This window comes from Hibiscus syriacus, unplaced genomic scaffold (assembly GCF_006381635.1).
Source record: "Hibiscus syriacus cultivar Baekdansim isolate YM2019G1 unplaced genomic scaffold, ASM638163v2 tig00110557_pilon, whole genome shotgun sequence".
NCBI lineage: Eukaryota > Viridiplantae > Streptophyta > Magnoliopsida > Malvales > Malvaceae > Hibiscus > Hibiscus syriacus.
Genome location: NW_024062780.1, coordinates 359,824 through 374,108, shown reverse-complemented (window position 1 = coordinate 374,108; position 14,285 = coordinate 359,824). Strand labels below are relative to the sequence as shown.

General features: G+C 34.1%; 3 protein-coding genes across 4 annotated transcripts; 1 reads left to right on the top strand and 2 right to left on the bottom strand.

The window, feature by feature from the left end:
- Positions 1 to 448: 448 nt before the first annotated feature.
- LOC120131920 (E3 ubiquitin-protein ligase RHF2A-like) lies at positions 449 to 4,415 on the bottom strand. Of its 2 annotated transcripts, none has more exons than XM_039148777.1 (9): positions 4,199 to 4,415; positions 3,622 to 3,753; positions 3,494 to 3,540; positions 2,528 to 2,590; positions 2,307 to 2,412; positions 1,812 to 2,197; positions 1,593 to 1,670; positions 1,128 to 1,474; positions 449 to 660 (listed from the first exon to the last, which is right to left on the bottom strand). In XM_039148777.1, the coding sequence occupies exons 1-8, from the start codon at positions 4,202 to 4,204 to the stop codon at positions 1,168 to 1,170; spliced, it is 1,125 nt and encodes a 374-aa protein (XP_039004708.1). In that variant the 5' UTR covers positions 4,205 to 4,415; the 3' UTR covers positions 449 to 660; positions 1,128 to 1,167. The 2 variants fall into 2 exon arrangements, with proteins under 2 accessions (XP_039004708.1, XP_039004707.1); XM_039148776.1 differs by having other exon boundaries at positions 450 to 660; positions 1,593 to 1,694.
- A 1,631-nt stretch (positions 4,416 to 6,046) lies between these two features.
- Positions 6,047 to 7,978, top strand: LOC120132060 (serine/threonine-protein phosphatase BSL2 homolog). Its single transcript, XM_039148907.1, has 8 exons — positions 6,047 to 6,107; positions 6,298 to 6,382; positions 6,479 to 6,577; positions 6,656 to 6,855; positions 6,947 to 7,022; positions 7,399 to 7,534; positions 7,630 to 7,751; positions 7,886 to 7,978. Exons 1-8 carry the CDS (start codon positions 6,058 to 6,060, stop codon positions 7,976 to 7,978), a joined length of 861 nt encoding a protein of 286 aa, XP_039004838.1. The 5' UTR covers positions 6,047 to 6,057.
- A 1,174-nt stretch (positions 7,979 to 9,152) lies between these two features.
- LOC120131921 (J domain-containing protein spf31-like) lies at positions 9,153 to 13,502 on the bottom strand. The gene is made up of 9 exons (XM_039148778.1): positions 13,310 to 13,502; positions 11,764 to 11,854; positions 11,614 to 11,674; positions 10,633 to 10,710; positions 10,215 to 10,288; positions 9,888 to 10,001; positions 9,678 to 9,785; positions 9,523 to 9,561; positions 9,153 to 9,377 (listed from the first exon to the last, which is right to left on the bottom strand). Exons 1-9 carry the CDS (start codon positions 13,402 to 13,404, stop codon positions 9,291 to 9,293), a joined length of 747 nt encoding a protein of 248 aa, XP_039004709.1. The 5' UTR covers positions 13,405 to 13,502; the 3' UTR covers positions 9,153 to 9,290.
- Between the last annotated feature and the right edge of the window lie 783 nt (positions 13,503 to 14,285).

Genomic DNA, 14,285 nt, shown 5'->3' with positions numbered 1-14,285 from the left:
ATCTCATGGTTTTTTTTAAAGACATTTCCGTTGTTAATATAGCTAGTTTTTACAGTTTAAATACAACTAATTGTCCTAAAAAAACCAATGGTCCATTCAATTATCGACAAGTCACTTCGTGTCAAGGAGCATGAATAGGTGTCCATGTTTGAAATTTAACATACCCGATGTTGATAATAAATGGAACATAAACAGGTGATCAGAGATAAAATTTGAAGTTACGAGAATCCTTATGGTTCGCGTTTTGTGTTAGATATGGATGATTATTTCAGTTTTTCACGTTACTGTCTTCGACCACGAATCATTATTGAATCGATTTAGATAAAAATGATTCAACGTTAAAAAAAAGAACTATTATTTTGGCACGGTGAAAAATAAATGTTTCACAAGCTAAGAATAACGTTGTACGGTAATAAAAAATTATGTTTAAAGAGATCAAGCGCCTGAAACAATTATTAAGTAGGATCACATTGACCTTGGAAGCTGTCGAACAAGAATTTTCATCTTCAACACACTGAGCGCCTCAAAATTATATATTCATGAATAAAGCTAAGAATTACATGAGCCATTGGTGTTTCAAATCCAAACATAAACTTATTTGTTTCTCAGCATATGTTCCATTCTGGATCAGTTCTCAAACACCAACTTGTTTCTTCATGCCTGCCAAATATCAATAAAAAAATAGAGCATATCTGGAAATAGAACATTTGATCCACAATCAGAAGTCATACACATTAAGAAAATCAAGACCGGGAGACGTACCAGAGATAATGTCAAAGCAAAAGAATAAAGATATGTAAGAAAGTTGAATACTTTTATTAGCTAGTGCAGTCCTATGTCACTCGGTCTCAGATGAGGGTGTTGAATATGGATACATATCCTACACAAGTATGTTCAACTCTTCAAAACTATTTATGTATTTGGAGGGTTAAATTTCCATGTCTGTGTTCAGCAATATATACATATATGTGTGTGTATGTAACTTAAGAAGATATGAATTATGAGAGATAATGATAACTATGTAGAACTGATCATCCTAGTAATAGTCAAGCTCAATAACTTAAATCAGAAATTATCATTTATATGCTGCAACTGAAAACAAGCATCATTTCAACACCTCAGCTGACCTTTTTATGCTAAAATATCATTCAGATACGAATACATCACTTATTTGGAAGCAGAACTTGTGGCACAAGAAGCTACTGCACTGACTTCAGTAGGAGTTTCTCCACCAGCACTGGAAATTTGTTGACTATTTGATTCTGGATTAGACCTGTCTTCTGAACTGTTTGATACAGTAACCGTGCTAGTTCTATTATCTCGGGTTTCTAAACGCTCCATCATAAGCGAAACTGTTTTAATGCCAGCATTAACCTCTCTCCTAACTTGAGAACCAAGATCTGACATGGAAGTGTTGCGAGAGAAAAACCTCTCTTTCCATCCCCTTGTACTCTTTGAAATTGACTCCTTGTATCTAAAAATACCCATAACTCGAAATATAGTCACAAATTTAGAATATATCATGTAAAAGAAATCATTGAAATATCACCGTGGGGATAAATAAAATCTCAAAAGTTTGTCATGACCAATACCTCACTGAAGCAGCATTAAACTTTGATTTTAATGATTCTGAAAATGACTGGAATTCTGAAGGTCCTGCTCTATCATGACTATTAGGGGATTGATTAGGATACCTCCATCAAGAGAACAACAGAAGATATTATTGCGATTGACATAACCAAAGGTTGAAAAATTCTAAAGGAATTCATCTCAGAAAAATAAGGAGAATCAAGTTAGAAAACAGCAAGTACCTATTGTTCAAGCCTTGATCATTGACCAAAAGAACACTGGAGCCAGATGCTGAGGCGGACTGTAGATCAGCTTGGACAGAAGGTATAGGAGAAATTGATGCTGAAGATTCTTCCCCCACAGTTCTCTCTAGAGAGGATGGAGTGCCAACGGTGTTTGTAGGGGCTGGCTCACCTCTCTGAGATGGGGATGGTGAAAGCAACGGACTAGTAGAGGGAGCATTTGGATGAGACGAAACTACCAAGAACCGCGGACGAGCTTGAGCAGATGACCTATTCCTCGGACCTTCCCTTCTTGCAATTTGACGTTCTTGCCCCATTGCAGCAGCAGTAGCCAAGTGCTGCATTATGCGCTCCTCGAGCTCAGCTTCATTTGCCCCCACAGGCAGCTGTGTTCAAAGCAAGCCATGAGAATGTGGCTCCTCGGGATTTAGTTTCAATGTGATGATAATAAAAAGAGGACGACATAAATCTAATAAGATGACAAGAAATACATACATGTAGGTCAAAATCTCCCAAAGTAGGATGATGGAATATGGTTGCATTTCTAAATGGATTGGACCTAAAACTCCTTTCATGTTCAACAGCCTCAAGCAACTCCTGGCTGCCAAAGCGAGAGAAAACTATCAGCGTCCAATGCACACCGGCTAGAGGAATCTAGAGCAAGCATATGAAACTTTGAAGGAAAAAGGGAGAATAAACAATAGATGAAACTTCACCTAATTGGATCTTTCAGGTTAATTGGCTGCCAACACATGGGACACTGAGAACTCCTTTGACACCTGCACGACTAATATATCAAATGATCTTCAAAAACACGACCCATAAATTCACGTCAGATTCTTTTATCAAGTGGAGTTATTGCAGATCATGAGGGCCATACAGTTCTAGTATGTAATTATTTTATGATCCACAGCCCAGAATAACTGAAGTCGTCGCTTGCCAATGATATTCTTTGCAGATTCTTCTCAAGCATCCCATCTAATGAAAACCAGACTTCAAGTTTGAAGCTTTCATTTTTTCAAATCTATGCTAGAATTATAGATCACTGTTCAATACTACTTCTGAGATCGAACCACAGTAGAGTGGAAGAAATTCCATCATTTTAAACTGGAGATTTCACGTGAATGTGACATCCAAAACAAGTCATCACTATTCCTGTCTATCATTTCAATATTCCATATCCCTCAAGTATTAGAATAAATAAAATTTCAGAAATATTTATCTCCACACCCATGTGAGAAAAACTCCAAAAACCTCCATTGGCACACCATACCACTAATGTACCAGTAAACACTTCTATATCATCACCTTACTGTTCCTCAATAAAATCCATTGATGGTGGTAATGGATAAGGCGAGAGAAGCAGTTTCAACAAATAACAATAAGCGGCATCTATAAAACTGTTATACACACTCAACAATAACTCAAACTTCATTCAACCGACATAACTGACATCTAAATCCTAAGGCAAGAATGTGAGCTAAATTAAATCTCTCTCAGTTTTACCAGTGAATTAGAGAATTGTATGAAACTGTCATTTCCAGACTAATTTATAACCTAAAGTAGATAACTGCTTTCAGAACCAAAACTAGAACATCGATCCATTGCTAATTATATGTGCAGATTCAACCTGAACTGAGAACTATAATGAACTAATAAACTAGGTAAGAGATTCATACTACCATTCAAGAACGCACTGCAGATGAAACTCGTGCTTGCACCTTGTCATCTGTAAGCAAAAGAACAATGAACAAACAAGGATCAAAAGATTATCCATCCCCGTATCAAAAAAAAAATCCCGCAAACATACAGTGGATGGATCGCTTTCGCAAAATTCTTCAAGGCATATGCTACAAGCATCATCACAAGCATCCTGGATTCCACCTTCCACAAATGCTGAAGTAGAGGTTAAATGCGCCTCGGACTTGGCATCTTCCATACCCTACAAGGCCAGGCACCAACTATATATTTTCAATTTCAATTCCAAATTTTACCATTAAGAAAATGAAACTAAGCCCAGTCTTGGGTACAAAAGTGGAACCAACGGTGACCACTGACCAGTAAAAAAAAGTTCAACGCCTTGGTAAAGACTTATACATAAAAATAGTCCGTGTATAATCAACAATGAAGATATAGACACCATAATGATCCGACACATAAAATCAGTTATTCTAACGTAAGATCAACACAAGACCTGGAAACATCAAACAAAATAAACTTTGTAAAACAGAAAACTCCAATATTCAGGACCGATATTAAAAATCCAGGCAAATTCATCAACTTTTCCCATAAAAATATTAAAACTTTTAGCTCCATTTTCTATCCGGCCAAACACCAAAAAAAACCCGGAAACAACAATCAAAGAAACACCCATAATATACTCTTACCTCCATTCGATAGTTCAAAAGAAAAGCAGATGATGATCAGCCCAGCAGATCGATTAATAAAACAGGGGGTTTAAAAATAACTAGACTTTTCTTTATTTTGAAGATTCGGCAAAACGAAAGAGTTTGAATTTTGTAGATTGGTGTCTGGGGAATCAATGAAAGGAATAACTTTTATTGTAGTGTGAAGCTGAAGAGTGAAAGAGAGTAGCGAGTAAGACTTTGGGGTGGGCAAAAAGGAAGTGAGAACAAACAAAGAACCTAAATAATATCCAGATATTATTTACTAATTTTTGTCCAGTGATACTACGAAAATAATAATATTTAATTTTATTTATCGAAATTGATTATTTTTTTAATAAACACATGCATGGAAAACGTCTTTCGCTAATAAAATTGAAAAATATTTAGTTTAATTGGTGCTAAATTTTTTAAATATTTTTTTATTAACGTTATGATTAAAATGAAAGAGATAAAAAGGATAGAATAAAAATATTAAAAAAAATCTGTATGAACTTTATTCAAAATAATAATAATATGTGAAGTACATGTCAAGATACCTACGAATCGCAAGACGATGGTAATCAGGATCGTGGTTGGGGGGCTCGCAAACTGTGCGACCGCGCAGGGCCCCAAAAATACCTTAAATATATATATATATATATAGTGGCGTTTTACTAATAAATGCTACTATATAGGGATCTATTGCGACGTTTTTTCCAAAAAAACGTCATTATTATTAAGGCTTTATTGATAAAACGTCATTATAGATGGATTTATTGCGGCGTTTGTCAAGAAAACGTCACTATTATTGTCCCGAAATCGAATATATCTAAAAAATAGGGGCCTCTTTATACGAATTTGTACAGGACCCCCGAAAACCCTGCCACATCCCTGATGGTAACATAATACATTTGTGTAAATATCATCTTTAATCACTCAATAAATATATGTTTATAAAATTATAGATAAACACTCTAAAAAACATATATAAGAAAATAAATGTGACATTTAAGAATATAATGACAATAATTTATTGATTTTAAACTGTTAAAAATAGTTTTTAGACTTGATCAGGTTCAATCATTACGACAATCAAAGATAATTTTAAATATTAAAGTTTCGAATATTTTATAAGACATTTTTCTTTTTCTTTCACAATCTCGTCAAATTCAAAATATGTCATTAGTATTTTAAATCAATAAATGTTTATTATAATATTCTTAAATCTCGTAATATTTTGCATATAAACTGTTTAAAATATTTATTTCTAATCAATTTTCAAATAATGTTAGTACTTATTTTTTACATTAGTGCTACTTCTTCAACCACAATAAGTCGAAATGGTGTTGGTTTTGCAGATATTAGACTGCCTTTTGGGATGAGCCTTCATCTTGGTTTAGCTTAGTAAGGCTCTTCATTAGTTGTTTACTTAACGGCTAATTATATGTGATTTATTTTTTTTAATGAGAAAAATCAATTCATTATTTTCTAAATCAAATAATTATTTTATAATAAAGAAATAAAAAAATCATATAATGAAAGAGACCATTTACATAATTTTTTTTATAATCAAGTTTAATCCGTTTTAATGCATAAACTTTTAATTTTTTTAAACACGCTGAAAGTTTAGTTTTTGTTTCATTTTAGTACTCATCCTTTAAAAGTTCAATGCGTTTAGTACCTAAACTAATACTTTGATCCATTTCAGTAGTTAAACTTTCAATTTTTTTCAAAAATTTAACGTTAAATTTTGAACGGTACATTAAAATGAAACAAAAAGTAAGGTTTTTAACTTTGCGATACCAAAATGGAACAAAAACTAAACTTTTGGTGATCTACATAGACAATTTGGGGATCTTATGCTCCTTTTTGATGAATATGGTGCACCTTCAACGGCTGGGGACATTGCGTAAGTGTTTGCCAAAAGATCTTGTTTTCTGAAGGCGCTTGATTGATGATGTTTCAGCGTACTAATGACTGGTTCTTTTAATATCTATAAATAATGTTGTCTTACGTGTAATCTGCATGTGCTGTATTGCATCTCATTTCTAATCTGATATCTTTTTACTTGATACTAATTTTGTATAAATTACTATCAGATATATCGATTATCTCTTCTTAGGGGATTATGTGGACCGGGGCCAACACAGCTTGGAGACCATTACTCTTCTGCTTGCGTTGAAGGTAAATATAGAAGTTTGGTACTTCCACTATCTTCTCATGCTCGCTTTTACTTCTATTGAAATGATGATGAGCCACCTAATTATGTTACTGTTACAGGTTGAATATCCCAATAATGTTCATTTAATTCGGGGGAATCATGAAGCTGCAGATATCAATGCACTTTCTGGCTTCCGGATTGAGTGTATTGAGCGCATGGTATTGTTTCATGTGTTAGAAAAACATTAAGTCCAGCTTTGTAGAATTTAGTTGCAAATCTGATGGTTTGTGTAACAGGGTGAAAGAGATGGAATATGGGCATGGCATCGAATAAACCGTTTATTCAATTGGCTTCCTCTGGCAGCTTTAATTGAAAAGAAAATCATCTGTATGCATGGTGGAATTGGTCGAACTATAAATCATGTGGAACAGATTGAGAGCCAACAGCGTCCAATTACAATGGAAGCAGGCTCGATCGTTCTTATGGATTTATTATGGACAGAGGATGTTACTGTTTGTTCTGGTCAATAAATATAGTATTCATTGCTTTAATGCGCTGATACATTTTATTGCCATTTTCTACTCTAGGTCCGATCCAACAGAAAATGATATTGTGGAAGGGTTGCGACCAAATGCTAGAGGTCCAGGTTTGGTTACTTTTGGGGTGAGTATGCTACTTTATAGCTATTGTTAAGCCAACAACAATTCAAGTCCTTTGTATAGCTACATGTTGCTTTGATTTCAATATTTAAGGAAGTTAGATATTGCTGGCTGGTTGATCTACGTAATGTACCCATGAAACTCTCTCTCTCAACTCAACTCCCCCCCCCCCAAGCTTTCCACAGCTTTAGAGGAATGATGCCCGTCTTTTAAACCCTTAAAAGCTATAACTTTCAACTTAAGATACATGTTTAAATGGATTCTGTGTTTCATTTCTTCCTTGCTTATGTCTGTCTATATCTAAGTAGAACTTATTCTGTTGATTACTTGAATGATGATTTTTTCATGTTATATTTTATAAATGTATTATCCTTTTGCAGCCTGATCGTGTTATGGAACTCTGCGATAACAATGATCTCCAGTTGATTGTTCGTGCTCACGAGTTTGTTATGGATGACTTTGAGCGTTTTGCACAGGGACAATTAATCACCCTTTTCTCTGCTACCAATTATTGTGGTGTGTCCCTGTCTTGTGTTTTAATTTATGCACCGTTCATCTATCAGGTCTACAGAATTTAGCCTTTAGATTTTGCATTGTTCTTGTTTTTTCAGGTACTGCTAATAATCCTGGACCAATCTTAGTTTTGGGAAGAGATCTAGTGGTATTTCCAAAACTCATTCATCCTTTACCCCCAGCAATGTCACCTGAAGCATCACCGGAAGGTCAAACAGAAGTACATGGATGCAGGTGCTGCTTCTTCCTTTTTGTTAGCAGTAATTAAACTTGCATTTTTTCTGTTTTTTTTTTTTTTTACTTATACTACGTGGTCTGCCGCAACAACTTTAATATTTGTGTTTATGGGATCAGGAGCTGAATGCTAACAGACCTCCGACACCAACCAGAGATTGTCCTCAAGTAGCAAATGCAAATGACCGAGGCTCACTTGCTTGGATACAGTAGATACTTCCAATTGTTTCTCTATATGCCCATTCGGGCTCATGCTATACCGCCTGGGATTCCGGTGCCCTGTATAGAGCATGTTGCCATATACAGGCATTTTCCAAACTTGCAATCTCTCCCACTTAGAGAAGGCTTTATGACATTTTGGTTTTTTGTCAGTTTCGGCAGATTGTAGGCCTCGAGATCATGAAAAAGATGCAAGTTGGGTAACCAGATTGCATACGGGGTAGGTTTGCCGTTTGGTTTTCGTATTGTGCTGAAAGTTGCAATTCAGGCTTCTCCCTCTGTAAATTGAGCATAGAAAGCAGCAGTCAGGGTGGTTTTTTCAAGGGGTTGGTAGTATTTTTCACATTTAGTTTATATATATATACATATATTCATCATTTTAGATCAAATATTTTTCTGCCGTCCTTTGAGGTCCCATTATATGTGATGATGATGATGATGAAAGAAAGAATATAAATATATGTGTATCATATAGAGGGGTATAGATCGGTTAAGCCATCACATATATATGTTATTTCTTTTATAAGGCAAAGCTGTGAATTATTGATGATATATGTTCCTAACTCATCAATAACAGTTTTAAGTGTGGCTCTGTTCGTTTTTTGTTACAGTAAGTAATATATATGTTGTAGATTGTTTTGTCGGGGCATTATCACATGTACATACAATGAAAATTATTCAATATATATTAAGTCGTATTTTTATTCACTAGTGGATAATACTTTTTATATTTCACGAGCAAACTAAGGATTATTAGTATATTTTTAATTAATATTTAAAAGTTAATATTACATCAAGAGATGATTTATATTGTTAACTTTTAAAATATTTGAGCATCAGCATGCTTTTATTGATTACTAATTTAAAAATAGACATTATATAGAGACGATTTAATAATAAGAAAAACTAATATTGCATAGTTCACTTCGCTGTTAAAGTTTTCTAGTTTGTTTCGCTTTTTGGTAATTATCTTTCTGTTTTATATTAAAATTAACAATTATATTGTTCAATAATATCATTTCTTATGTTTAAATAAATTCCTTACCATTACCCATGATATTGTTCAACACTAATATATGAATGATCTTTGTAACCTGTATAGTTTGATGAAATTAAGACAACCTGAAATTGGACTATATATATTACATATGTTTATAAATATTTATAATTTGAAAAATACTGATAAACCCGAAAAAGATAAATTCGAATCGGTTCATCAAAAGGTGATACCAATAATGTATCAGTATTGGAATACAAAGTAGTTTGTTGAAAGCTACATTGTAAAAGAATCCGCAAGAAGGGACAGTTAACCCCTCTTTACAGGCCTCTGAACATACGATTTGTTGGGATCCTCTGTCTTCAATTTCGGTGGACGAAGTTCTCCTTTCTTCGACTGTGAACCAACCATCCATCAATCTTCTTTTCAATCAACTCATTTATTGTCATATAATCAGAATTCGAATATGACTCGATACTAAAACACAGCTTCATCGATATATATATAATGTATACGTGTGTGTGTTATGTATAACTTTTACCTTTTTCCCAGACTTCATAAAATCCCTCCAACTAGAAACCTGGCCAAGAAACAAAACCAAAAATTTAAGTATTAAACAAGAACCATGAGAAGCTTGAACTGGTAACTTTGTTATTCTGGGTTCTCAGAAAAAAAAAAACAAAAGGAAAAACATACTCGCTTTTCCCTCGTTCCTTCCCACTGCTCCTCATGTTCACGCTTCCTCTTCCACATCTCCTTTTGCTCTTCTTCATCCTTCTTTAGTCGACCTTCTTCTTCAGATATCTGAGATGCCGTAAGGAGAGGTGATTAGGTCACCATAGTAATAAGCCTTTAACATGCCATAACACCTAAAGCAAGCAAGGATGTTAACAGAATCCAGTATACCCTCATCGCCATCTTTCTCCGCCGCCATTCCTGCTCTGTTAATAACTCTCGAACCTTCAATTTCAACTCCTGCTGGAATTCCTCTGATTGTTCATACTCTTTTTCAGATTTTCCCTGCAAATAAACAGACCGCCTTAGTCTCTTCTGTTGGCACAAGAATCAACGCAATTACCTTGTAACATATAACCACGCAATTTCAATCAAGGCTGCATATCGCAGATAATAGAACACCCATTACTTCCTCGAAAATATGAAAAGCTAAAAACTACAATTGCACCAACTTGGTCAAAATGAACAGCTAGAATGAAAAATATATTAAGTACATACCTCGTCAACTAACGACTTTAACTTGGAAGCTGTGTCTTTCTTCAACTGCTTCTTCCTCTTAGCTCTAAGTTCTTCTGCATATTGCATCAAACGGAACATGATAACTTATTTCTTTTACCACAGGTTTCGGGTTTATTTTACTTATTCATGTAAGAGCAGGAAAAAGAGAGAAAAAGCTCAAGTCAAAAAGATCAAAACAAACAGATGCATTTATGATAACACATTTTCAATGAAAAGAAAAGGTTAACCAAAAAAAGTGAGAACAAAATCTCAATTAGATTCTACATCGGCTACATGGCACCAGCATTAAGATTCCAAACAAATGTTTCCGGTTTTGAAGATATTTTTAAGTGAGAAGCAACAAAGTCAAGCAAATAGATAAGGTCTCCTCAGAAAGTTACAAAAAATTAAGCATTACCTTTTGCGGCAGTAACTTGGCTAAGGATATAATCCCTTTCTTGTTGATCAAGCAATTGTTGTTGGGCTTTTGCTAATACTGTAACAAGTCAAAATCAAAGTTGGGTTAAGATATTTTGATATAACCATTAGTAGAAATTATAAAATAAATAGAGATGCATCAAGAGAATAACAAAAACAACTTATCCTTGATATTTTTCCACTCATAGCACAAATAAAAAGATATATAAGTATGTGGATGCAATACACATCATCTCAACATCTTATGTGAAAGTGGCGGTGTAATGACATAGTTAATCTCACTGCAAATCTTAAGTTGTGCCTGGTGTTATTAAATGCTAACATCTGGTGTTATGAAGGCTGACATAGTTTCAACCTTTTGCAAAGAAAATTTTTATGGTGCCAAACTAGGTGGCAATTAGGATTAATCGAGCTAAAATGGAATCCCCTCAACTCTTTATCAAGTTTTATGTTCTTTTTTGTGCTCAGCACGAACAAATCATCATGGTTTTTATTTTTCCATGAATCATTATCATCTTCCATGCTAAATTTCATTTTGTTTTGAACAAACAACATAATAGCCAGTCCCCAGCTCTAGGGACAAAACTCGTCAAAATTTACTTGCATTTCCACATGTGATGATGATGATCATGATGGTTTCTTATAGTTGGGGTACAAAAGAGAGGATGCAGTATGAGAACCCTTAATCTTGGATTATCTATATCAATCATCAGCAATGCTGAATATCAGGATGTTGAATTTTTATTTTCAGTGTATGGGTCCTCAGAAGGGGTGAGGGGAGGAGTTAATTCCTTTTTATCAAATATATTGGTTACCAAGCAACAGAACAACAGCAGCAGCAACAATAGTATTAATAAGTTAATTAATTGGATAATGTTCTATTCGAAGTTAATCTAAAAAGGAAGGCCTTCAAGATGTGAGAGAAGAGCATCGTATAAGATGTAAAACATAATCAACTAACCTCCAAAAGCCTCTTTTGCTTGTGGATGCTTGCATTTATCAGGGTGGACCATTAACGATAACTGCGTATATTTAATGAAATAAATCAAAAACTATCCAAGTTACAAAATCATCAATGGCCAAGGAAATGGTCATGGAAGAAAAAAAAAACCTTGCGATACTGTTTTTTGACATCTTCTGGGGATGAATCAAATGGTAGCTTCAGAAACTCAAATGCATTCAACTTGAAGCATGAAAGGATCCTACGATTTCCAGAAATAATTTTAATATGCCAAAAGTTAATCAAAGGGTGATAAAAGAAAGAAGCTCATCAACAATATCCAAATTTGTAATTGTTTGCTAGAAGCAAACTAAATTAGATGGAAGACAACATAAAACAAAAGGATCATTAAACAATTAATATAAATAAGTGATGGTCAGGTAGCTTTCTTATGTACACCCATATCACTTTGGTATTGGAACAATGATAAAAAAAAGTAAGATTTCTAATGGATTAAGATAGTTCTTTCAAATAAGATGGTTCTCTCAAGAATGTCACATTATAAAGGCCATGAAGTTAAAATTTAAATCATTAATCAAAATATACAACTCCCCAAATTCAGAGGTTAATGCAAAATGAACATAACCAAGCCATACATGCATAAGAGACCATATGGCAGTTACAGCAGCTTTAGCCTCGATGACCAATATCAGTCATTATTTCACTATAATTGTGGCAACGCCCAGATAAAATATTACTTATCGAGAGAGGGAGGGCCAGAGAGAGGAGCTATATTGCCACAGCTCTATTTTTTACTGTTCCCCCTAAAGAACCCATTTTGGTCACATATCTAGCACCTCCAATTGGGACTGGATATGGGGCATGACCAGTCAAACAGAACAACAAGCTTTGGCAAAACTGAAAGCATCTTGTGTTAGCTATATATTCAACTTGCACACCTACACGGAAGGAAAGAATAATGTATCTATTGAATCTCTGGTTATCTCAACCAAGGCATAAGGGGATTAGAAAATAAAATAATGTTTCACGTGGACTACAGCACTATACCGCCAAATTCATGTTACATAGACTATATCGTAAGCAAGTGCATCCAATTCCCTTTAACTTCTGATGCTCTTAAGCATAGGCAAATAGAACGCTGATTATACTGATATTTAAGGCATCGATGCAATCTCTTACTAAGAATTATTGGATCTAGTGTTTTCACCAACTTAGATGGTACTTGGCTACTTGCATGACTATGATCTTGAAAACATCCATTACTGTCAAGTTGTAATACAAAACGGCAAAGCAATGTAATCCGGTACTAGAAAAGCCATCAAATGCAAAGAATACCCATCAAAATCAAATAGAAAAATGAGCAAAAAATTATACACAAATATTTCTTAACTAAGCATGTTGTCATAACCATAAATATCAAACTTAAAAAGTTAGCCAATTCATCGAAAGGTAAAGAATGTTATTTGAGCTCAAGCTTTACACAAATAAATCAGCTTCATAATTTAAAAAAAAGGAGACAAAATTCACAGTTTATGCAGCTGTCAAAGTATAAAACCTAATGGCTGAGACCAACCAAACCGAAATAATTAAAAAAATACATAAATCCCATGAATAAGAACAAATTAACGGGAGAATAACGATAATAATTATTAAATTCAAAGAAATTGAGAAAAGGGAGGGGGGAGATAGAGAAAACCTGACGACTTCATTGTCCCTTTCGACTTCGCTAACTTCAGCGAAGAATTCTTTAAGAAGTAAATCCTCATCGACGCTTCTGTTGCTCTCTCCCATCGCCGATTTCTGCTTTCTATTTGTATTTCCACGAATTGATAGTCGTTCCTATATCTATTTCGCTGCCCTGCCTTTTGCCTTTGCGCCCCACACGCGAATAAGCAATAGAACGGGATCGGACCGACTTGTTGGTTTCTATTTAGCGATTCGGGCCATGGATTCAAGTCGGTTCAAAACTAGTTCGTAGATGGAGTATTTGTCCAGCCTGTTAGCCTAGGCCTGGCCCGAGTTGAATTTAGACAATGTTGAACCGTAATTGTTCCTATCTTGGCTAGAATTAGAATTTGTTTTTTCTATTTGAATCTAATCATAATTTATATAAATATTTAAATTCATAAGTGATTTTATTAGTAAAAGATAATATTATTTTTTTAGAGATATATATTTAAGCAGTTGTATTTACCGAAGTTATATACATTATCAATAAAATAATAATTAAAATAAACTCTGAATAAATATTATCTTACAAGAACCCGATACTACTTAAAACAACTTCTACAAATATTAATATACTTCTATTACGTTATAGTTTTCTTAACGGTAAGATCGTTAGTGGTGCAAGCCTGGCTTGAATGGTTTTAAATATAAAAGATTTAAATTTTTAGCAAAAAGGCATTAGAAGTTATTATATTTTTAAGAACAAATTAATGTTGATATTGTATTACTTTTTTCTTAATATGGTCTTTCAATTCAAAAAGGAAGTCTAATGTAATTCTTTGACCAATTTTTTTTGTCGTTGATTGTTAATATGTCAATATGGTAGTTTATAGTATTGATGTGGCAGTTCACGGTGTTGACGTGACAATCTATAGTAATTGATAAAGTGGCGGATAACATGACAAAGTGACTAAGTTGGTAACTCAAACATGACATATAGACTG

Coding starts and splice junctions, on each gene's coding strand:
- LOC120132060 (XM_039148907.1), top strand. CDS start 6,058: ATGCTCCTTTTTGATGAATATGGTGCACCTTCAACGGCTGGGGACATT. Junction 6,383..6,478: donor CTCTTCTGCTTGCGTTGAAG/GTAAATATAGAA, acceptor TTACTGTTACAG/GTTGAATATCCCAATAATGT. Junction 7,752..7,885: donor CACCGGAAGGTCAAACAGAA/GTACATGGATGC, acceptor TTATGGGATCAG/GAGCTGAATGCTAACAGACC.
- LOC120131921 (XM_039148778.1), bottom strand. CDS start 13,404: ATGGGAGAGAGCAACAGAAGCGTCGATGAGGATTTACTTCTTAAAGAA. Junction 11,675..11,763: donor TCAAAAAACAGTATCGCAAG/GTTTTTTTTTTC, acceptor AAATATACGCAG/TTATCGTTAATGGTCCACCC. Junction 9,786..9,887: donor GGAGAAAGATGGCGATGAGG/GTATACTGGATT, acceptor ACGGCATCTCAG/ATATCTGAAGAAGAAGGTCG.
- LOC120131920 (XM_039148776.1), bottom strand. Junction 2,198..2,306: donor TGGGAGATTTTGACCTACAT/GTATGTATTTCT, acceptor CTTTGAACACAG/CTGCCTGTGGGGGCAAATGA. Junction 1,695..1,811: donor GATCAAGGCTTGAACAATAG/GTACTTGCTGTT, acceptor CTCTTGATGGAG/GTATCCTAATCAATCCCCTA.